Here is a 22,605-nt window from a genome sequence, read left to right as displayed (position 1 = left end):
CCACGTTGGGCCCTGCACTGGGATTGAAGACTACTTAAAAACTACATATGTACTTTATAATGTTATTTTAGATGGTTGTTTTCAATGAGAAGCAGACGTTTTAGAGGATAGTATTTGATCAGCGTTTGTAATTCCTTGTAGGAATGGGTCATTTATTTTCTGCAGTGGTGAACTTTGACTTGAGTTTTGGAACCGTGTGAACAGTTACAGGTTTAACGCCTAGTTCAAAACATTTGAAGTTAATGAGAAATTAAGATAGAAAGACAGGCACATGAGAGGAAGAACATAGAAGGCTATATGCCAGACAGAGGAATGTCTTTATAGGAAAAGAGTTCCCTGGGTTTCTGGGATTATGTCAGGACCTTTTTCCTAAGGTCACTGCAGATCAACTAACCTTTTCTTTCTTTCTTTCTTTCTTTCTTTCTTTCTTTCTTTCTTTCTTTCTTTCTCTCTCTCTTTCTCTCTTTCTCTCTTATTTATTTATTTATTTATTTATTTATTATTTTTTAAATTTACTAATCAGAAATTTGGTCTATTATTTTTTTAAAATTCCTGTTGTGAAGAGACTTGGGGAAGCCTCTCAAAAACACATAGATAATATTTTTTCAAAGTGAGGATATCGAGGTGGGAAGAAAAAAGAATAGAATGGTGTTTGAAGAAAAAGGAATGTTAGAAATTATATTTAATATAAAAAAACCCCTCGAATTTGTTAGTTTGCAGAATTCATGCCATGAAGTCCCATAGACTTGCTTTAGAATTAACCTAAAAATCTACCTCTGCGTTTCCTGCCACCTGACTGGGGGAGGGAGAATTGAGGGAGATTTCTCAAGTTTTCACAAAACAGGCTTTGAGATATGGTGAACAATAGCCTGAAAGTATCCCCTTCGTAAATATAATTATGGGTTTTATAGAGCTGTTTCTTATTAGAGCCAGAAACGCAATCCCATGGCATAATGCCACAGCACAGTATATTAAAAAAGTAATTCCTGAAGAGGCCAAAATATGGCTGTGTTGATGTGCTGCTCTCTGGTAAAATACAAAATTTCCAAGTGTCTAGAACCAAGGTTTTAACCTGTTTCAATATGAATTCCTTTGGGAGTCTATTAAAATCCTTGGTTCCCAGGGAAGACTCCCTCTACACGCTGATGTACCTGAGAGCCATCCTTAAGGCTTCCTTGTTGGTCACCATCAATAGTTCACCAGGAAGTGCTGTCAGTTTTGCTCCTAGAGTATGTCTTGTGTGTTCCTGCTTCTTTTCATCCGTGCCCTCCCCAGCCTATGTCAGTCCATCATCATCTCCTGTTCTCCCTGCGTTCAGCTCACTCTTAGTCCACACCAACCTGGTCATCACACATCAACCAGAAGAGCTTTTTAAAAATATAGATCAGGGGCGCCTGGGTGGCTCAGTCGGTTAAGCATCCGACTTCGGCTCAGGTCATGATCTCGCGGTCCGTGAGTTCGAGCCCCTCATCGGGCTCTGTGCTGACAGCTCAGAGCCTGGAGCCTGTTTCAGATTCTGTGTCTCCCTTTCTCTCTGACCCTCCCCCATTCATGCTCTGTCTCTCTCTGTCTCAAAAATAAATAAATATTAAAAAAATATATATATATATAAATAAATCAGTTATGCCCTTTCCCAGCGTAAGGCTTTTTGATGATTTCCCGGTGTTCAGAAAATACTATCTGAACTCCTCACTGTTTGTAAGAAGAGGCATCATGTAATCAGGCCATTCGCGTTGCTGTCTGTCCTGCTTATAATGGTCCAGTCACACTGGTCTACGGTTTGTTCTAAAAACTCACCATATTTATGGCACAATCTGTAAGCTTCTAGTTCCCCTTGCTTATTACTATGATATGGAAAAGGTGAGGCTAAGCACCCCTGCCAACACTAGGGAAATTATTACCTAAAGGAGACAGATAAAAAGAAACTGTATGTTTTTCCCCCAGTGCAGTGATTCCATTCCTGATACTGCCACTTAGGAGAAGAGATAGAAATGAGAAAGAAAGAGATATCGGGGTTTCTCCTGGGTGAAGCAGCCCACTCTCTTCCTACTGAATATGTGTTATGTGGAACGAGGGAGCAGGGGAGTAAGATCTGTACTGACTGTTAAGGTCATGTTGACCATCAAAACTACTCTATCGGCCAAAGCATAAGAGACTGTTAAAAACTGAGAACAAACTGAGGGTTGATGGGGGGTGGGAGGGAGGGGAGGGTGGGTGATGGGTATTGAGGAGGGCACCTTTTGGGATGAGCACTGGGTGTTGTATGGAAACCAATTTGACAATAAATTTCATATACTGAAAAAACAAAGAAACAAACAAACAAAAACCACTCTATCGGGGCGCCTAGGTGGCTTGGTCGGTTAAGCGTCTGACTTCGGCTCAGGTCATGATCTCACAGTCCCTGAGTTCGAGCCCCACGTTGGGCTCTGTGCTGACCGCTCAGAGCCTGGAGCCTGTTTCAGATTCTGTGTCTCCCTCTCTCTCTGCCCCTCCCATGTTCATCCCCTGTCTCTCTCTGTCTCAAAAATAAATAAACGTTAAAAAAAAAAAAAAAAAAAAAAAGAAGAAGAAGAAAAAAAAAAACCACTCTATCGCTGAGCTACCAAATACCTTGGAACCAAAAGAAGCAGATGACTGAGAATAAAGTTCATCACATAGGAAGGGTTGAGATACGGATGATAGATATGCATAAACAAGGATGAGCCAACGTAAATATAATTCACACCTTGCAGTGGAAAATCTGACAAGTGGTCCAGAAGTGGTATTCGGAAATGTGACAGAAGAAAGCATCCTAATATTAAAGAATGACTGAATTTGAAGATTGAAATGACATGCCATTTTCTGGGAGAAACTGATGTAGCACGATTGACACAAACATGTTCTAGGTAAGCTAGTCATTCACAAGGCCAATGAACCAACCTGGCCCCAGGCTTTTTTATAAGGACATTCAGTGCCAAAGACAATAGAGTGATGTGGAGGGAAAGGGATCTGCTTTTAAAAATAATCTCTCGGGGCGCCTGGGTGGCGCAGTCGGTTAAGCGTCCGACTTCAGCCAGGTCACGATCTCGCGGTCCGTGAGTTCGAGCCTCGCGTCAGGCTCTGGGCTGATGGCTCAGAGCCTGGAGCCTGTTTCCGATTCTGTGTCTCCCTCTCTCTCTGCCCCTCCCCCGTTCATGCTCTGTCTCTCTCTGTCCCAAAAATAAATAAAAAACGTTGAAAAAAAAAAATTAAAAAAATAAAAAATAAAAAAAAAATAAAAATAATCTCTCAAGGATAGGGGGATAGTAAAGGAGAGAAACAGCAATGAGATTTGGGGGGAAAAAGGAGATAGATGAGTGGTAAAAAAAAAAAAAAGGTTAAAAACAGGTATTGGGAAAGTCAAGAAACCACTTCACTTCTCATCAGAGTCATCAAGCCTCAAAAATTAGGAATGCCATGTACTTCTGGGAGGGACTTGGAGGGGCCAGCTGACATCATCAGAAAGCCCATTTAAAAAAGAGTGAGGCTCTCACCTCCCTGACACTCTACAGAGCACTTTCCACACACTGGTAAATACCTGGACGGTTATTTTCTGGAGATAGATAAAACCAAATCCTCTTGACTGGGGGCATTGGGATCAAATGAAGATGTGGGCGTTATCCCAGCACAGTCTTGAAATGAGCAAATACAGTTCCTCCCACTGAGCTCCCGGAACTCTGGCAACCACCTGTCACCCTTGTCTGGCCAGAGGTTGGTAGAGTCTGATTTCTCCAGGGACTCTGACAAGCCCATTGAGAATGACCTGAAGATACTGAATAAAGGTCCCCAAATAAACTTCCCTGTTAGATAATTGGACAGTAAAGTTCAGATTCAGTTTGCTGTAAACATGAACTCAAAGCTTTCAAACTTTGAAAAATATCTTTAATTGAGGCATAATTTACTTAAAGAAAAATGAAGATTTATTGTGTGTGTGTACAGTTTTATGAGTTCAAACAGTTGAAACCGTCATTAGAATCAAGATAAAACACAGTTCTATCACCCCCAAAGTCAAACATCTTTTTAATTCCCAGCATTTAATATGAGCAATCAAAGGTTATCAAACTTGCAAGAAACAGACTGTACCTATGCACAGGAATAATGTATTACACTCATGAACAGAGACTAGGACATCTTTCAGAAGTAACATTAAGAGAACCAACAGACACCTGTTATAAATGCAAGAGGTGATAGCAGAAATTTAAAAAACCCAATTGGATGGGCATTTATCCCAAAGGAATGCAGTCTTAACATGTATACGTGAATTTTGTAGCAGCTTTATTCATAATAGCTCCAAGTTGGGAAAAAAACAAATATTCTTCAGCAGATGAATGGTTAGACAAAAGGCGGTACATCCATACCAGGGACTACTACCCAACGATAAAGATGGATGGACAACAGTGATGTTATGGAAAATGGCGAAGCAGGAATCCATCCCTTCACTGAGACAACATCTGAACTGGTGGGAAATGGTTGAAGCAATTCTTTTGGAACCCTCGAGCCTAGTTGTGTACTTTCAGTGCCCAGAGGAGAACTTGAGGATGAGTCTAGGGATCTGTGGTGGGTTTCTGTGTTTTCCTAATGGCTGACATCCCACAGAGCCAGCACCATGGTGGGTAGCTGCTGGGTTGGTGGCCTCTGTGCCTGGTGCAGCTGGCTGGTGCCAGAGTGGGCAGTAAGGACCTTGTCCTCCAGAAATTGGGGCGGTGTTTTGACTGCTGATCCTTGCTTCTGATGGCTGAGGGTTCGGCACCAACCTCCACAAGCTGAAGTGGCTTCCCTGCTGCAGTGGAACTTCAAGAGAGAATACTCCCTTCTCTCCCCCCCTCCCCTTTTTGGGAGTCAGACATTTAAGGACATCTTTATCAGGTCCCTGGCTGACCTCCGAGACAGTGGAACAGAAACCACAACAATGAACATATAGTATGCAAAAACAGTTTGGAAAAGTCATATGTGGATAACTATAGCCCTCAACAAGCAAGAAACCCTAGCCATCTCTGAGGTGTGGAAATATATAATTTCCAGGTACCATATTCTAATACTCAGAATGTCCAGGCTTAAGGGAAAAAACACAGCATATATTCGTTTGCCAGGACTACCATAACAAAGTACCACAAATTGGGGTTTAAACCACAAAATTCTATTGACTCACAGTTCTAGAGGTTAGAAGTCCACCATCAAGGTGTTGACAGGGTTGTTTCCATTTGATTTCTGTGAGGGAGAATCTGTTCCATCCCTCTTTCCTAGTTTTGGTGTTTTGCTGGCAGTCTTTGTCATTCCTTGGCTTGTAGATCTTACCTTTCCTTGGGATTCCCATTTGTGTGTGAGATTATCTAAAACTTTCCTTTTTCACAAGGACACCAGTCACAGTGGATTATGGGAACCACCCTACTCTAGAATGACCTCATCTTAACTAATTACACATACATTGACCCTATTTGATCACATACTAAGATACCGTGGGCTAGGACTTCAACTTATGAATTTTTGGGAGGACACAGTTTAACTAGTAACAACCTACCAAAGGGGGGAAAAAAAACCCAGAAAAGGAAAAAAGAGTTTGACAGAAACTGTTCCAGAAGAAGCCCAGACTTTCGAATTATTAGTCAAAGACATTAAATTGACTATTAAATCAATGTTAAATATATTCAGTGAGCTAAAGGAAACTGTGGACAAATAACTAAGGAAATCAGGAGAACAGTGTCTGAACAAAATATCATTCCAGAGATAGAAATTATGAAAAAGAACCAAGAAGAAATCCTGGAGCTGAAAGTACAATAACTGAATTGAAATACTCGCTCGAAGGGTTCAGCAGCATATATGTAAGTATGCAGAAGAAAGCATCAATGAACTTGAAAATAAGACCATTGAAATTACAGTCTGCACAGCAGAAAGAAAAAGGAATGGAGAAAAATGAAGAAATCCCAAGAGACGAGTGGGACAGCGTGAAGCATGCTAGCCTATGCCTTAAAAGACTCCCAGTAGGAGACGGGAGAGAATAAGAGGCAGAAGAAATATCTGAGGAAGTAATGGGCAAAACTTCCCAGATTTGATGAAATAGTCAACCTACACAACCAAGCAGGGTAATCTCAGAGATCCATGCTGACAACTACAATCAAATTGTTCGAACCCTAAGAAAAAGAGCGAGTTTTAAAAGCAGCCAGAGGGAAGCAACTCTTCATATGAAAAGGTCTTTCACAGGGTAAACGGCTGATTTTTCATAACAACGGAGGCTGGAAGACAGTGGGGTGAAATAGTTAAAGTCCAGAAAGAAAACTATCATCCAAGACTTCTGTATCTGGCAAATCTGTCCTTCAGAAATGAAGGATATATATTTTTTTTATAAATTTTTTTTTCTTACATTTATTTATTTTTGAGAGAGAGCGTGAGCAGGGGAGGGGCAGAGAGAGAGGGAGACACAGAATCCGAAGCAGGCTCCAGGCTCTGAGCTGTTAGCACAGAGCCCGACGCGGGGCTCGAACTCACAAACCGCAAGATCATGACCTGAGCCGAAGTCGGATGCTTAGCCGACTGAGCCACCCAGGCGCCCCAGGATATATATATTTTTTAATTAATTTATTTATTTTGAGAAAGAGAGAGATAGTGCAAGCAGGGGAGGGGCAGAGAGAGAGAGAGAGGGAGACAGGATCCACAGCAGGCTCCGCAACATCAGAGCAGAGCACGATGCAGGGCTTGAACTCCCAAACCATGAGATCATGACCTGAGCTGAAATCAAGAGTCGGCGCTTCACTGACTGAGCCACCCAGGCGCCCCCAGAAATGAAGGATATTAGGATATTTCCAGAAAAATAAAAACTGAGTAAATTTACTAGGAGACCTGCCCTAAAGAAATGCTGTAAAGACTCCTTCAGACAGAAATGAAAGGACACTAGAAGCTATCGGAAAAGTCAAAGAACACTAGCAAAGATAACTTCTTAGGTGTTACTAAGGTGTTACTAACCTGTGTTACTGCACTTTTGGTTTGGTTTGTAACTTCTCTCTTTTGGCTGTGTGATTTAAAAGGAAAATGTAGCAAACATAATTATAAATCCAAGTTAATGAGCATGCATTGTATAAAATGTGTCTTGTGACAGTAAGAATATAAAAGGTGGGGGGGATGGAGGTATATAGAAGCAGAATGTTTGCATACTATTGCAACTAAGTAGGTATTATTCCAACAAGATTATTATAAATTTCAAGTGTTAATTGTAATTCCCAAGGTAACTACTATGATAATAACTTTAAATATACCAAAAAGGAAAGAATAAGGCAGTCAAAATGGTGCACTACAAAAAATAAACTAAGTACAAAAAAGGCAAGAGTAGAGGAATTAAGGAGTGAAAGGCGTGAAACCCATATAAGACCTACAGCAGATATACACAAAACTAAATTCTCCTTTATCAGTAATCATGTTAAAAGTAAATGGATGAAGGTGTGCTATTAAAAGACAGTTTGTCAGATTTGACTTAAAAAATAGGATCTAGGAGCGTCTGGGTGGCTGAGTGGGTTGAGCATCTGACATCAGCTCAAGTCATGATCTCACAGTTCTGGAGTTTGAGCCCCACATCAGTTTCATGGCTGAAAGCTCAGAGCCTGCTTCGGGTCCTCTATCCCCCTCTCTCTCTGCCCCTCCCCCACTTACTCTCTCTCTCTCTCTCTCTCTCTCTCTCTCTCTCTTTCTCTCTCTCTCAAAAAAAATAAAACATTAAAAAAATAGGATCTCTATATGTTGTTTAAAGAGACTTTCTGTGGATATAAAGATATAGATTGAAAGTTAAGGATAGAAAAAGATATTCTATGCAAATAATAACAAAAAGTGAGCTTTATTATTATTATTATTATCAGACAAAATATAATTTAAATTAAAAAGGTTACAATTGAGGGGCACTGGGTAGCTCAGTCAGTTAAGCATCAGACTTCGACTCAGGTCATGATCTCACAGTTCGTGGGTTCGAGCCCTGTGTGGAGCTCTGTGCTAACAGCTCAGAGCCTGGAGCCTGCTTCACATTCTGTGTCTCCTTCGCTCTCTGTCCCTCCCCCATTCACACTCTGTCTCTCTCCCTCAAAACTAAAATAAAACATTAGAAAAAAGAAAAAGTTTACAGTAGAGAAAGGATTTATATATTGATTTAAAAACTCAATACAGTAGGGGCGCTTGGGTGGCTCAGTTGGTTAAGCATCTGACTTCAGCCTAGGTCATGATCTCACTGTTCCTGAGTTCGACCCCTGCATCAGGCTCTGTGCTGACAGCTCAGAGCCGGGAGCCTGTTTCAGATACTGTGTCTCCCTCTTTCTGTCCCTCCCTCTTTCTGTCCCTCCCCCACTCATGCTCTCTCTCTCAAAAATAAATAAATATTAAAAGAAAACTTTTTTTAATTCAATACAGCGGGGCTCCTGGGTAGCTCAGTCGATTAAGCGTCCCGACTTTGGCTCAGGTCATGATCTCATGGTTTGTGAGTTTGAGCCCCACATCAGGCTCTGTGCTGGCAGCTCAGAGCCTGGAGCCTGTGGTATAATGTGTCTCCCTCTCTCTCTGACCCTCCTGCACTCACACTCTCTTTAATTCTCTCTCTCAAAAATAAACATTAAAACATTTTTAAAAATTGAATACAGCTAAAATATGAAACAGGTATAAACATATACAGCCCAAAAATATATGAAAACAAAATTGTCAGAAAGATAAATAGATATTTCTACAGTAATAGCTGGAGACTTTAAAATACCCTTTCTTCAATAATGGACCAGACAACCAGACAGGGGAAGGAAGTGGGTACTTGAACACCTATAAACCAATGAGACCTAACATACGTTAGGACACCCCACCCAACAACAGCAGAATACACCTTCTTCTCAAGTGCAAATGAAACTTCTCCAGGATAAAGCAGCTGTTAGAGCAGAAGACAAGTCTTAATAAATTGTAAGATTAGAGTCGTACAAAGTGTCTCTTCTCATCACAGTAATGAAACTAAAAATCAGTAACAGAAGGAAAACTATGAAAAAAGGTCAACAGAAATGACAAACTTAGTAGATTGGCTAGGAAAAAAGACTTGAATATCTGAAATCATAAATGAAAGTGAGAATATTCTTACTTTACAGAAATTATCCTTTTTAATTATAGAAGAATACTGTGAACAATTTTATACCAGCAAATTGGATACCTAGAGAAACTGTTCCATTCCTAGATACACTGTATAAACAGGAAAAGCTAAGTCATGAGGAAAAAGAAAGCAACTAGGAAGGTGACGGATCAATGGCGAATCAAAAAACCTCTCAACAAACAAAATCCCAGAACCAGATTGCTTTGCTGGTGAATTCTACCAAACATTTAAAGAAGAATAATTTTCTAACTTTACATGAGGCCACCACTACCCTTCCACCATGGGCATTTCCACTACAAAAAAGCATAGATAAGGGATGCCTGCGTGGCTCAGTCAGTTAAATGTCCATCTCTTGATTTTAGCTCAGGTCGTGATCACACAGTTCATGAGTTTGAGCCCCTCATCAGGTTCTATGTGGCAGCCTGGAGTATGCTTGGGATTCTCTCTCTCCTCTCTCTGTTTGCCCCTTCCCTCATTCATGCTATCTCTCTCTCTCTCTTTTTCTCTCTCAAAATAAATAAGTGTTAAAAAAAATTAAGTACAGATAAAATTCTTTATGAATATTAATGCAAAAATCCTCAAAATTCTAGCAAATCAATTTAAACAGCATATTAAAAGGACTGTGTCAAAACTAGGTAGTATTTATTCCCAGAATGCAAGGATGGTTTGGGGTCCCTGGGTGGCTCAGTTGGTTAAGTGCCCGATTCTTGGTTTTGGCTCAGGTTGTGATCTCGTGGTTCATGGGTTTGAGCCCTGCATTGGATTCTGTGCTGACAGTGTAGAGCCTGCTTGGGATTCTCTCTCTCCCTCTTGCTCTGCCCCTCTCCTGCTCATGCCTGTTCTCTCTCTCTCTCTCTCTCTCTCTCAAAGTGAATAAACACTTTTTAAAATTTTAAAAAAAGAATGCAAGAATGGTTTAACATGTGAAAGTCAGTCAGTACCCTACTAATAGAAAGAAGAGAAAACACAATCATTTTGATGAAGAAAAAAAAAGCACTTGACAAAATTTAACACTCATGATAAAAAAAACAAAGTAGGAATTAGGAGTTTCATTAACATGATAAAGGCTATATATGAAAGACCAATTTTTATTTTCTTGGTTCTGGAGGCTAGAAATCTGACACCAAGGTGTCCACAGAGTTGGTTTTCTCTGTGGGCCATGAGGGAAGAATATTCCAGGCCCCCCCTCCTTGGTTTGTACATGGCTGTCTTTTCCCGGTGTGTTCACATCATCTTCCCTCTGAGTGTCTGTGTCCTAATTTCCTGATCTTATAAGGACATAGTTATACTGGATTAGGGCCACCCTAATGACCTCACTTTACCTCTTTAAAGACCCTATCCAAATGTGTTTACATTCTGGAGCATTAGGAGTTAGGATGTCAAAATACAGCTTTGTTTTGAGGGTGTGACTTAATTTCCGCCCATAACAGAACTAAATGAATTTAACTGAGCAAAGTTGCAGGGCATGAAAACACAGAAAAATCAGTTGTATTGCTGTGTACTTAAGATGAGCTATCCAAAAGGGAAGTTTAAAAACCATTGCAGTAGGGACGCCTGGGTGGCTCAGTCGGTTTAGCATCCAACTTCAGCTCAGGTCATGATCTCACAGTTCTTGGGTTCGAGCCCCGCGTCAGGCTCTGTGCTGACAGCTCAGAGCCTGGAGCCCGCTTTGGATTCTGTGACTCCCTCTCTGTGTTCCTCCCTCCTCTCTCTGTTCCTCCCACTCTCACACACACTCTCTCTCAAAAATAAATAAGGCTTAAAAAATTAAAAATAAAAGATTTGGGATAAATTAGGGTTGGTCCAGGGAATATCAAATCTATGGCAAAACAAGATACTCTTTAATTCCATGGCAATTAAAAGTTCATGAGAGTAAAATAACCATAGTTTTACCATGTGACTCAGATGTGAATACTTAATTTTTTTAAATACCTTTACTGAGATGTAAGTCCTGTACCATATAATCAACCACTTAAAGTGTGCAGTTTAATGGATTTTAGACTTCAGAGTTGGGTCACCATTACCACAGTCAATTTTGGAACATTTTTATCATCCCGAAGAGAAGTCCTGTACCCATTGGCAATTGCTCCCTGTTTTCCTCCATCCCCTTACCAGTGGCTTGAGGCAATCATTAATCTCCTTTCAGTCTCTAGATTTGCTTCTTGTGGGCATTTCCTGGAAGTGAAATCATTCAGTATGTGGTTTTCTGTGACTGGCTTCTTTTTCTTAGCACCCGCTAGTTTCCAAAGTTCATCCTTGCTGTGTCAGTATCCGTGCTTCATCTCTTGTCCTGGCTGAACAACAATCCATTATATACGGATAATACCACATTTTATTTATCCATTCGCCAGTCGACAGGCATGTGGATTGTTTCCCCCTTTGGCTGAGAGAGCCGCCATGAGCATTCCTGCACACGTTCTTGTGTGGACATAATGCTGCCCGTTCTCTTGAGTATATACCTAAGAGTAGAATTACTGAGTCACAGGTTAACCGTATGTTTTGAGGAACTGGCAGACTGTTTTCCAAGGTGGCTGCACAATTTTACATTCTCAGCACCCACGTGTGAGGGTTCCAGTTTCTCCACAGGTTCACCAACGTTTGTTGTGGTCTTTTTTGATGATAGCTCTCTGTAGTGGGTTGAATGGTGACTCCCAAAAAGATATGTCTACAGCCCATTCCCCTGGAAGCTGTGCAGGTGACCTTATTTGGAAAAAGGGTCTTTGCAGGCGGAATTAAGTGAAGGAAGAATCCTGAGGTGAGATCATCCTGGATTTTCCGGGTGGGCCCCATACCCAAGGACAAGTGTCCCTATAAGACAGAAGAGAAGGCCAAGTGAAAACAGAAGCAGAGGTTGGAATTAAGCAGCCGAAGCCAAGAAACACCTGGAGATGTCAGAAGCTGAAAGAGGCAAGGAATCCTCCTTTTGGAACCTTTGCAAGGAGCCTGGCCCCACAGATACCTTGATTTCAGATTTCTGGCCTTCAGAACTGTAAGAATATAAACATCTTTTGTTTTAAGCCACCAAGTGTGTGGTAATTGGTGAGAGCAGCACTGGGAAACTAATACATCAATCTAGTGGTGTCTCTTCTTGGTTTCCATTTGCATTTGCCTGATGACTGTTGATATTGGGAATCATGTTATGGCCTTAATGGCTATTTGTGTATCTTTTTTTTTGGACAAATGTCTATTTAGATCCTTTGCCCTTTTATCTATCTATCTATCTATCTATCTATCTATCTATCCATCCATCTATCTTATTTACATTTATTTTTGACAGAGACAGAGCACAAGTGGGGCAGGGGCAGAGAGAGAAGGAGATAGAAAATGTGAAGCAGGCTCCAGGCTCCGAGCTGTCAGCACAGAGCCCGACGTGGGGCTCAAATCCATGAACCAGGAGATCATGACCTGAGCTGCAGTTGGACGCTTAACCGACTGAGCCACCTAGGTGCCCAGATCCTTTGCCCTTTTAAAAATTGGGTTGTCTTTTTATTGTTGAGTTCTAAGAGTTCTTTGTATGTTCTACATACAGGTCTCATTCCAGAGAGATGATTTATAAAAACTCTCACCCATTCTGTGCGTTGTCTTTTGACTCTTGATAGTTTCCTTTAAAGCTCAAAAGTCTTTGGGGCACCTAGGTGGTCAGTTGGTTAAGTGTCCATCTTCAGCTCAGGTCATGGTCTCATGGTTCATGGGTTCGAGCGCCGTGTCGGGCTCTGTGCTGACAACTCAGAGTCTGGAGCCTGCTTTGGATTCTGTGTCTGCCTCTCTCTCTGCCCCTCCCTCTGTCTCAGCCCTATCCCCACTTATGCTCTGTCTCTCTCTCTCTCTCAAAAATAAATAAACATTAAAAAAATTATTTAAAGCTCAAAAGCCTTTCATTTTGATGAAATCCAGTTCATCTTGTTTTGTTTGTCTTTGATACCACATTGAATAAACTATTGCCCAATCCAAAGTCATGAAAATTTATACTTTTGTTTTCTTCTAAGAGTTTTATAAAAACTTTTGGCTTTTACACCTAGATCTTTGATCCATTTTGAGTTAATTTTTGCATATGATGCACAGTAGCGATCCCACTTCATTCTTCTGCATGTGAATATCCAGTTGTCCATGAACAGCTTTACCTAGTAAAGGAAGTACGATACTGATCTAGCTGCGAATATAACTGTAATTGGGAGGAGGGAGGGTGGAGCGTGGGACAGGAAGGATGTCCAGTGAGTGGTAGGGGCTGGGGAAGAAAGGGAGTTAAGTCCTCCTCTTCAGTAGAGGCAAGTCAGTAAATAAAGCCTAAAATAGAAAACTCAAGGAATAGCAACAGAAACATTTTATTTGGAAACAAGGAGGGAAATAAAATAAAAGAAGTGAAAAAGTGGTTGCCTCTGATTGATTGATATGGGCACGGGGGCAGAGAGAGTGTGTCAAAAATCATGCCTGGGGCGCCTGGGCGGCTCAGCTGGTTATGCGTCCAACTCTTGGTTTCAGCTCAGGTCATGAGCTCACAGCTAATGAGTTCGAGCCCCGAATCGGCCTCTATGCTGACAGTTCAGAGCCTGGAGGCAGCTTCAGATTCTGTGTCTCCCTTGCTCTCTGCCCCTCCCCTGCTCATGCTCTCTCTCCCCTTCAAAAATAAATAAACATTAAAAAAATTTTTTTAATCATGCCTAATAACTGTGCATAATTTGATAAAAAAGTAAAACTTAAAAGGGAAAAGCAATAACAGATTCTGAATAAGGAGAGGAGCAGGGAGATGAGCCTACTAGATATTAAACTTGATCATACAGCACAGTAATTAAAATCATGCCATAGTGACATACAGATGGATGGAAAGATGAGTGGAACAGAATATGAAACCCAGAAATTGATTTGGATGCTTAGAAGAATTCATGCATGGTAAAGGTGGTGTTTTATCTTAAATTATTTAAGGGTGTTGGAATAAGTGGACGGCCATTCAAGAGAAAAGTAAAGTTAGATCCATACTTCACACCCGCTTTGAACCAGGAGGACCAAAGACTTAAATAAAATAAAAATCTTCAAAGTACTAAAAGGAAAAAAACGGAGCAAAAACCCGAGAAAGAACGAGAGGGCAGTGGGACGCGTCAGTGCACACCCCCGTAATCCCTACAGCGGGCGGCATAGGACGAATCAGAAACAAGCGTGCAGTTGGGCAAATCTTGTTTAAAACCCCAGAGTTTTCATCGTCTCTCTTCTCAGCCTATATTTTAGGAGCTACTATCTTGAGGTTATGAAACATTTATCTTTTCTTCCAGATAGCCACAGAGATTGAAAAGTTTGTGATAGAATACGCGGGAGGGGTGCCTAGGTGGCTCGGTTGAGCATTAGACACTTGATTTCCTCTTGATTTTGGCTCAGGTCATGCTCTCACAGTTCATGAGATCAAGCCCGGCGTCAGGCTCTGTGCTGATGGCGCGGAGCCTGCTTGGGATTCTCTCCCTCTCTCTCTCTCTTTCTCGCTCTTACTCTCTCACTCTCTCTGCCCCTCCCCCTCACATTCTTGCATGCACACATGCTCTCTCTCAAAATAAATAAACATTAAAAAAATAATAAAATGGGGCGCCTGGGTGGCTCAGTCGGTTGGACATCTGACTTCGGCTCAGGTCATGATCTCACGGTTTGTGAGTGCGAGCCCCACGTCGGGCTCTGTGTCTGACAGCTCGGAGCCTGGAGTCTGCTTGGGATTCTGTGTCTCCCTCTCTCTCAGCCCCTCCCCTGCTCGCATTCTATCTGTCTCTCTCTCTCAAAAATAAAATAAATGTTGGGGCGCCTGGGTGGCTCAGTCGGTTAAGCGTCCGACTTCGGCTCAGGTCATGATCTCACAGTCTGTGAGTTCGAGCCCCGCGTCAGGCTCTGTGCTGACAGCTCAGAGCCTGGAGCCTGTTTCGGATTCTGTGTCTCCCTCTGTCTCTGACCCTCCCCCATTCATGCTCTGTCTCTCTCTGTCTCAAAAATAAATAAAACGTTAAAAAAATTTAAAAAACAATAAAAAAATAAACATTAAAAAATTTTTAAATAAATACATAAAATGTGTGGGAGAGGTGTTTTCTTCTGTTAGATACAAGTTAAGTCTAACGTTTTTTATTTATTTTATTTTTAACGTTTATTTATTATAGAGAGAGAGACACAGAGCATGAGCGGGGGAGGGGCAGAGAGAGGAGGAGACACAGAATCCAAAGCAGGCTCCAGGCTCTGAGCTGTCAGACACAGAGCCTGACGTGGGGCTCAGATACACAAACTGTGAGATCGTGACCTGAACCGAAGTCGGATGCTTAACTGACTGAGCCCCCCAAGCCCCCCAAATCTAACATTTTTTATTACAAATAACTATGTTCAATATCTTTCAAATAAAAATTTCATTATTATTACTTGTGCACCAACAGTTGATACTTCCCTAGCATTTAAAATAGTTATTTCTGGGAGATGGATTTGTTTTGTTTTGTTTTTTCTCACTTAGTGACTTTCTGCACTGCATTATTATGATAACCTTATATCATTTTTATAAAAACACTAAAGACTTTATTCAAAATATAAAATACGTCATCCTATTAAAGGACAAAGAATCCGTACTTAAATCCTTCCATTGTGCATTTTACTCGGGAATACATTTCTTATCCTGACAGCTGATGATAATCCATCACCTTCTGTATGGAGCGATTAGAAGGAACAGGCTGGGGAGACATAGCCCCTGTGAGAGCAGGGCATGTGGTCCTCGTCCTGGTTCCTCGCTGACCGAGCCGGATGGGGGAACCTTAGAGGTGCGCGCAGAGTGCTTGGAGTGACGGCTCTCAAGGAGCAGAGGTTGTGTTCTGAATATCCTTGAGCAGCTGGGACGATTTCATTTCTTCTGTTTTTCCTACATTTGGGGTGGCTGTGAACCTTGTAGGCAGGCTGTAAATTCACTGAAGCAGAATCGAAGTCTTTATTTACCTTCTCAGGTGACCAGGGCCTGCTGCATTGCCCTGGTGAGTAGGATGCTATCAATGTTTGAAAATTGAGTTTAGTTAATTAGGAGATTTTTCTGGACTAACAGCTGAGCCAAGGTGGGGGGGGGGGCGGGGGAAGAGGCCCACACACTTGTGTAGTTGGTATTTTAGGAGCTGTGGCCCAGGTGCTCCCATCAGACACAAAGTTGAGATCATCAAACTTGCAATTACTTTTTTTAAAAATTATTATTTATTTTTAATTTATATCCAAGTTAGCATATAGAGCAATAATGATTTCGGGAGTAGATTCCAGTGATTCATCCCCTGTGTATAACACCCCATGCTCATCCCAACAAGTGTCCTCCTTAATGCCACTTACCCATTTAGCCCATCTCCCCTCCCACAACCCCTCCAGCAACCCTCAGTTTGTTCTCTATATTTAAGAGTCTCTTGTGTTTGTCTCCCTCCCTGTTTCTATATTATTTTTGCTTCCCTTCCCTTATGTTCATCTGTTTTTTTATCTTAAAGTCCTCATATGAGTGAAGTCATATGATATTTGTCTTTCTCCAACTAATTTCGTTTAGCATAATACCGTCTAGTTCCATCCGCGTTGTTGCAAAGTGAACCTTGAACTTTCTGAAAGCTGCTACAGACATTATCGTCTTTATATCATTGAGGAACATATCAGGGAGTGGCTTTCACAGACACTAACCTTGGCCTCTGTCTCCCATGTCTTGCAGGTGTATCATACCTTCTTCTGGCCTCTCGAGTGGACGGTGGCTGGCAGGGACAACAATACTTGCTACGCAAAGATAATTTGCAATAAATTCGACAATGTACGTAATACGCTTGGAGGCTAAAAAGCCGTCATTTTAAACTGTAGCTTTTAATCTAGGATTGGGTTTGAATCGTCTTTAAAGATGGCTTTCAGGGCAAGGCAGAAATCCTTCCAACGGTTACCCCGTTGATGTATCTGTAGAGGCTGAACAAGTGGCTCACTAATACCTTCAGAAAAACAAAATCACTGAAAGTTGTCTCTTTCCAGAGCTGTCTAATTTGGCAGTGTAGAACCAGAGGATCTATGAAAGTTTTGGTCATCAACGAATAAAATGTAGGATGTGTGTGTTTCTGTGCAGTTTATAAGCTGGACGTGTATCAGAAGCATTTAGAAAGCAATGCTTGCATGAAGTGAAAACTAGGTAATTAAAAAAAATTTTTTTAATGTGTATTTATTTTTGAGAGACAGAGCTTGAGAGGGGGTGGAGCAGAGAGAGAGGGAGACACAGAATCCGAAGCAGGCTCCAGGCTCTGAGCCGTCAGCACAGAGCCCGACGCGGGGCTCGAACTCATGAACCGTGAGCGAGATCATGACCTGAGCCAAAGTTAGACACTTAACCAACTGAGCCACCCAGGCGCCCCTGAAAACTAGTTAATTAACTGATTCCTAATGAAGGCTTTCATTAAAGAAGAATCTGTCAGGTGGAGAGCCGGCCATTGGAGTCTCTTCCCTGTTACCAGAGATGAGTTGGAATTGATAACTGAAAGCAGTTTATTTACGACTTATAAATAAAGAAGGCTGAGTGCAGAAGGCAGTAGGACTTGGTCTCTCCCTTTTTAAGAATTTATAATCTTGGAGAGAAAACAAAATTAGATAAATAGGAACAGCAACAAGTGATGTTTGTACGAAGTTTACAAAGTAACCATCATCTTCTTGTTTAAGTCCACGTGTCTGGATCCATCTGGTTCTCAGCATAACAGAAAACAGGTGTCACAGGCTCATGGCCAGTTCGCATGTGCCCCAGTGCCTGAGGTGAAGTCAGCCAGAACTCCAGAACTTAGTCCCTTGGTCCTTGCAGAGGTGTGCAGGGCGGTGAGGGGGATGCTGGTCAAAAGTCTCCAGAAACACCCCGGGGCTGTGACACATTCACTGCCGTGCGCCCGGGGGCGGTGGTAGTTGTGTGGTGCTTGTTGTGACTCTGGATGTGAGTGATGGAGCTTACTGTCCTGCCACCGGTGGGTGGCCTTTCCCAAGGGAGCAGGCAGAGATGGTCTGCACGCGCCACTGCTGCCTACGTGAGTGGGATTGGGGTCACGTTGGTAGAGCCCCTGCTGAAGCCGGGAGCCGCCTGTGGTTTCTGACTGCTGGACCTGGGGCAGAATTTCAAGGTCTGTCGACCCCTCTTTGGACGCCTTCTGCTCTGTCCCCTGCCCCTCCTTTTACTCCTTCCCAAATTGCTGTTTCTAGAATATGGCCCTCGTACTTGCTCCCTTACTGTGGCTGTATGGTGAAAATTGTGAACAAGGTTTTCCCTTTCACAGACCTGTCTTCGTTTTCATTTATAAGTGGAGATTTCCGTCGGACGTCTCTTGTCGCTCTGGGCTGCTCCCCCTTCCCCACTTTGCTGCGCAATGCACCATCTCAGAGATCCCCAGTTCCGTGGGGCCCTGGGAAGTCCACTCCTCACCCCCACTCCCGTTGCCTCTGACGGCCTGCCCCCTGAGAAACGCCGCCTTCTGTGACCATCCACCAGTAGATGTGCAGGAGATCGCATGCTCTTTGCACTTTCTCCAGATTTGGTGTGCAGAGACCCTTCTGCCTTCTCTCTCCTTATCTGTTGTTCACGGTCACTATTGAAGAGAAGAGTCTGATGAAAAAAACATCGGCCAAAGGACAGTTTGAATCTTGCTTCCTGTCTTGGTGGGTCTGCTCGTGCCCCTCCCTACACGCAGGACTGGGCAAAGCCCTGTGCTGGCCACTCCTTGATCTCTGCTTAGTTATGTTAGGAGCAGGGTAACCTGCTGTCTTAGAATTATTCTAGCGTTGGACTTTAATTCAGATTTGTTATGTTGCTGTTTAGCACTATCTCAGCATAATTTGGAAATTTACATCATACTAATGAACTCCTTCATGCAGTGGGTAAATTGCTTGTTCTAGTAAATTTGAGTGCAAATTAACTCTGGATGTGCATTTACTGGCTCATTTAACAGATTCTTACAGTGGTTCAGTTTCATGATAATGTTCTCTGCTTTCAGCATTAGAGTTCTTTTTCTGTAGTAGATGCTGTAAATGTTAACTGTGAACTTGCAATAAATAGATTCCTGTTCAGACCATTAACTGACAGGGCTTCTCTTTCTTATGCTTGCATATTAAAGTATCGGGTGATAGGATTCCATGTTCTTGGACCAAATGCTGGTGAGGTCACCCAAGGATTTGCAGCTGCAATGAAATGTGGGCTCACAAAACAGCTACTCGATGACACCATTGGAATTCATCCCACATGTGGTGAGGTACGGAGATAGGGTTGTGTGTTTATTGATTTCAACTGGTGTCATTTGAAAAACTATAAAGCACATTGTCAGAAAGATTTTGTATTAGTAACTGCTTTGCATATTTTAAAGGTTAACGTCGATGTACTATTCAAAATGTGCTTTCTTAAAAGCAATACAGAAACATCGATGGCTAAATATGAATGTGTTTGGCATTCTTCCTTTCGAACAGGTGTTTACAACTTTGGAAATCACCAAGTCGTCGGGACTGGACATCACTCAGAAAGGCTGCTGAGGCTAGCCCCGCTGCTGTTCGGTTTTCCTTGTCCCATCCCCATTCCTGTCACAGATAAGAATGCCCTCCAGTACAGTGAGTCCGTGCTGATGCACCTGCTCTCTTGCGCGGGACCAGCATGGAGATGGGAAAGACGAGGAGACCAGACAGCAGCGGGCGTGTGCTCCGCGGCCTCGGCTGGCTGGGAGAGGCAGGTAGGCTGCCTCCTTGACGTCTTAGCTCGGAGCCCGATGTGAGGTGAGCTAAGGCCGACGGTCTTCCATGTCAGAATCGAGTTTCCCTCTGAGGGACCTTGCAAGCGCACAATGGATCCAAGTTAGCTTTTCTGGTGGCTGCCGGTTTTATCCCCTGGCTTCGTGGTTCCCATGAAAGTATCTTCTGACTTACAAAACGGACTACAACATAGCGAGCCTTCAGTACATGGGCCTGGGATTCCGCATGGTGGCTGATGGGGGGTGTCCTGGAAATGCCTTCGAGGAGCTGGCTGCGGGGCCCGGGTGCGTGAGTAGAAACTCGTGCCCGCTATGTAGGTTTCAGTCTTACCTACACTTTACCCACCGTCAGACCCCTGCCTCGTGCCTCGCCCTGTCCTGGTTCCCGGTGGCAACAACCTTGGAGTCCTCACTTATTAGCATCTCCTGTCAGAGGCATGCTCTAATTTCTTCTCCACCTTGATCTTAAGAGTAATATTAAAAAGTTTTCAATACTGGATTATGTGAAATATAGCTAATTTGAAACTGTTGAAAAGGATTCAGTCCGTATCTAATTGTGGTCAAATGCAGTAAGTGAGTTTGGTGGTAGGAGACTCCATTTGAATCTGCACACCTGGTGGCATCTAAAAGGCCCTTGAAGTGGGGGCCTATCCAAGGCCCTTGTGGAAAATCTGTTGTTTTCTTGGGGAGCACATCACGGAGCAGCCCAACACAGGGGATGCAGGCAGTGCTCTCTTGAACAGGACGTCAGCCATGAGCCCACTGTCACAGGATTGGACAGTTGTGCATATGTTTTAAAATAAAAATTTTAAGGGGCGCCTGGGTGGCTCAGTCAGTTAAGTGTCCGACTTCAGCCTAGGTCATGATCTCGTTGCTTTTGAGTTCGAGCCCCGCGTCGCACTCTGTGCTGACAGCTCAGAGCCTGTAGCCTGCTTCAGATTCCATGTCTCCCTCTCTCTCTGCCCCTCCCCCGCTCATGCTCTGTCTCTCTCTCTCTCTCTCTCAAAAATAAACAAACATTTGTTAAAAATTTAAAAGAAAAATTTTAAGATGGGAAACACCATGTGTAGATGAACATTTTGGCCCCCTCTCTGGAGGCAGGGAGTAGACAAGGCTGGAGTGAGGACAGGGACCCAATGACCTGACAGAGGATCTGGTCGATGAGTTGCTTTTTTTTTATTAGGAAGAGAAAGATATAAATATAACTGCCTGTAAAGTAAGGCAGGGTGTCGTTGTTGCTGTAACTGAGGTGGGAATAGCAGTGAAAAGGGGGAAGATGCTATTAATTTCCATTGGAAGTGAGGATGGGGGGTTGTTGATTGATCAGAGTTTAATGAAAGCAGCTGGATTTGAACTGAGCCATGAGGGATAAATAGGATGTCAAAGATTTGCAGCAATCTGGAGTGGCTCTGGGTGATGCTTTGGATGGGGTCAATGGAAATTCTACATAGGTGTTTTGTTACTGTGTTGCTGAGCACCAGCCAAGGGTTTGCAGGACCCCAGGTGAAGTGAAACCAGGAAGCCTGGGAGTGGGTTCTGCTTTTCACTGAACATGGTACAAAAACCCTCAAAGCCCAGGTGAGGTTTCGAACAGGGAACTTCGGGCAAAGCTGAGACCCCGGTGGGCTTTTCCCCCCAGTGGGAGGGTGAGCGAAAAACATACTGTGTTTCACAGAAGCAGCAAGGGGGCTTGGCTGTGTTCTTAGGAGAAAGTAAATAGTTCACCCAAAGAATTTTAACCACTGTCCAAGTAACAGACCACTGGGAAGGCCAGTTTTCTTTCCTTTGCACGGAGAAGATTGGGCTTAAATGTAAACCTGTCTGTAATTACCCCTCCCCCCATACTCTCCGGCCCCCCTTCATCTCTTTCCTCTAATCTCCTCTCCTGGGGGGAAGGTGGGTCGGAGATAATGGTGACAGGTTTACCTGGAAGGTAAAACTTGTATGCACCTAGTAACATGCAGATGCATACAGATTTGCAAGGAAACATCGACATCCTCTGTCATAGTGGAGATTTTAATATTCCTCAGTAATTAGATCAAACACCAGGAAAGTCCATAAAAATGTAGATTCGAATAATACAATTAACAAGCTCGGTTTAATGAATTTAGGAAGGAGATCACATTCAACACAAAAACTTATTTCAAGCACACGTTGAATATTTATGAAATTTTCCTGTGCTAGTGCTAGCCTCAACAAATTTCAGAAGACCGGTACTGGGCAAGAAGATTTCAGCTGTGGAACTAACACTATGAACCTAGAGACCTTAAAGTCCATATAGTATGATGGTAAGTGGAGTATGGAGGTATTGTGACTTAAGTGAGGGGTTAGCACAGAGTAAGCTGGAAAGAACTAGGTTAAAATTTTTTTTTTTTTTATGTTTTATTTATCTTAGAAAAGCACGGGAGGGACAGAGAAAGAGAGGGAGCCACAGAATCCCAAGCAAGCTCCAGGCTCCAAGCTGTCAGCACAGAGCCCGATGCGAGGCTCAAACCCATGAACTGCAAGATCATGACCTGAGCTGAAGTCAGACGCTTAACCAACTGAGCCACCCAGGCGCCCCTGGAATTCAGAGTTCTTAAAGGGGACTAGTCACATAGCTATGTGCACAGTCATGGTGCAGACCCCAAGTCAGGCGTGCATATTGGAAATCTTCATGTCAGGCTATAAGTAGCCTGGTTCTTCTTGAGCCACCGCTTCAGGCATATATCATAACAACATTAACTAGTAACTATGCAAATATCCAGGAAGTTAGTTTTCAGAGGTTGGCCAGAGATCACTGCC

General features: G+C 42.8%; 1 protein-coding gene across 1 annotated transcript in view; it reads left to right on the top strand.

Moving 5' to 3' along the window:
- The window catches only part of TXNRD3 (thioredoxin reductase 3), a 54,432-nt gene extending 34,112 nt beyond the window's left edge, over positions 1-20,320 (top strand). The window contains exons 14-16 of the mRNA XM_058725765.1: positions 16,788-16,883; positions 19,201-19,335; positions 19,547-20,320. Coding sequence (XP_058581748.1) covers positions 16,788-16,883; positions 19,201-19,335; positions 19,547-19,609 — 294 coding nt within the window. The 3' untranslated portion in view covers positions 19,610-20,320. The remainder of the gene's footprint in view (positions 1-16,787; positions 16,884-19,200; positions 19,336-19,546) is intronic.
- The last annotated feature ends 2,285 nt before the right edge of the window (positions 20,321-22,605 follow it).

This window comes from Neofelis nebulosa, chromosome 4, assembly GCF_028018385.1.
Source record: "Neofelis nebulosa isolate mNeoNeb1 chromosome 4, mNeoNeb1.pri, whole genome shotgun sequence".
Taxonomy (NCBI): Eukaryota; Metazoa; Chordata; class Mammalia; order Carnivora; family Felidae; genus Neofelis; species Neofelis nebulosa.
The sequence above is the reverse complement of the archived record's forward strand: the minus strand, read 5'-3'. Positions and strand labels throughout refer to the sequence as shown.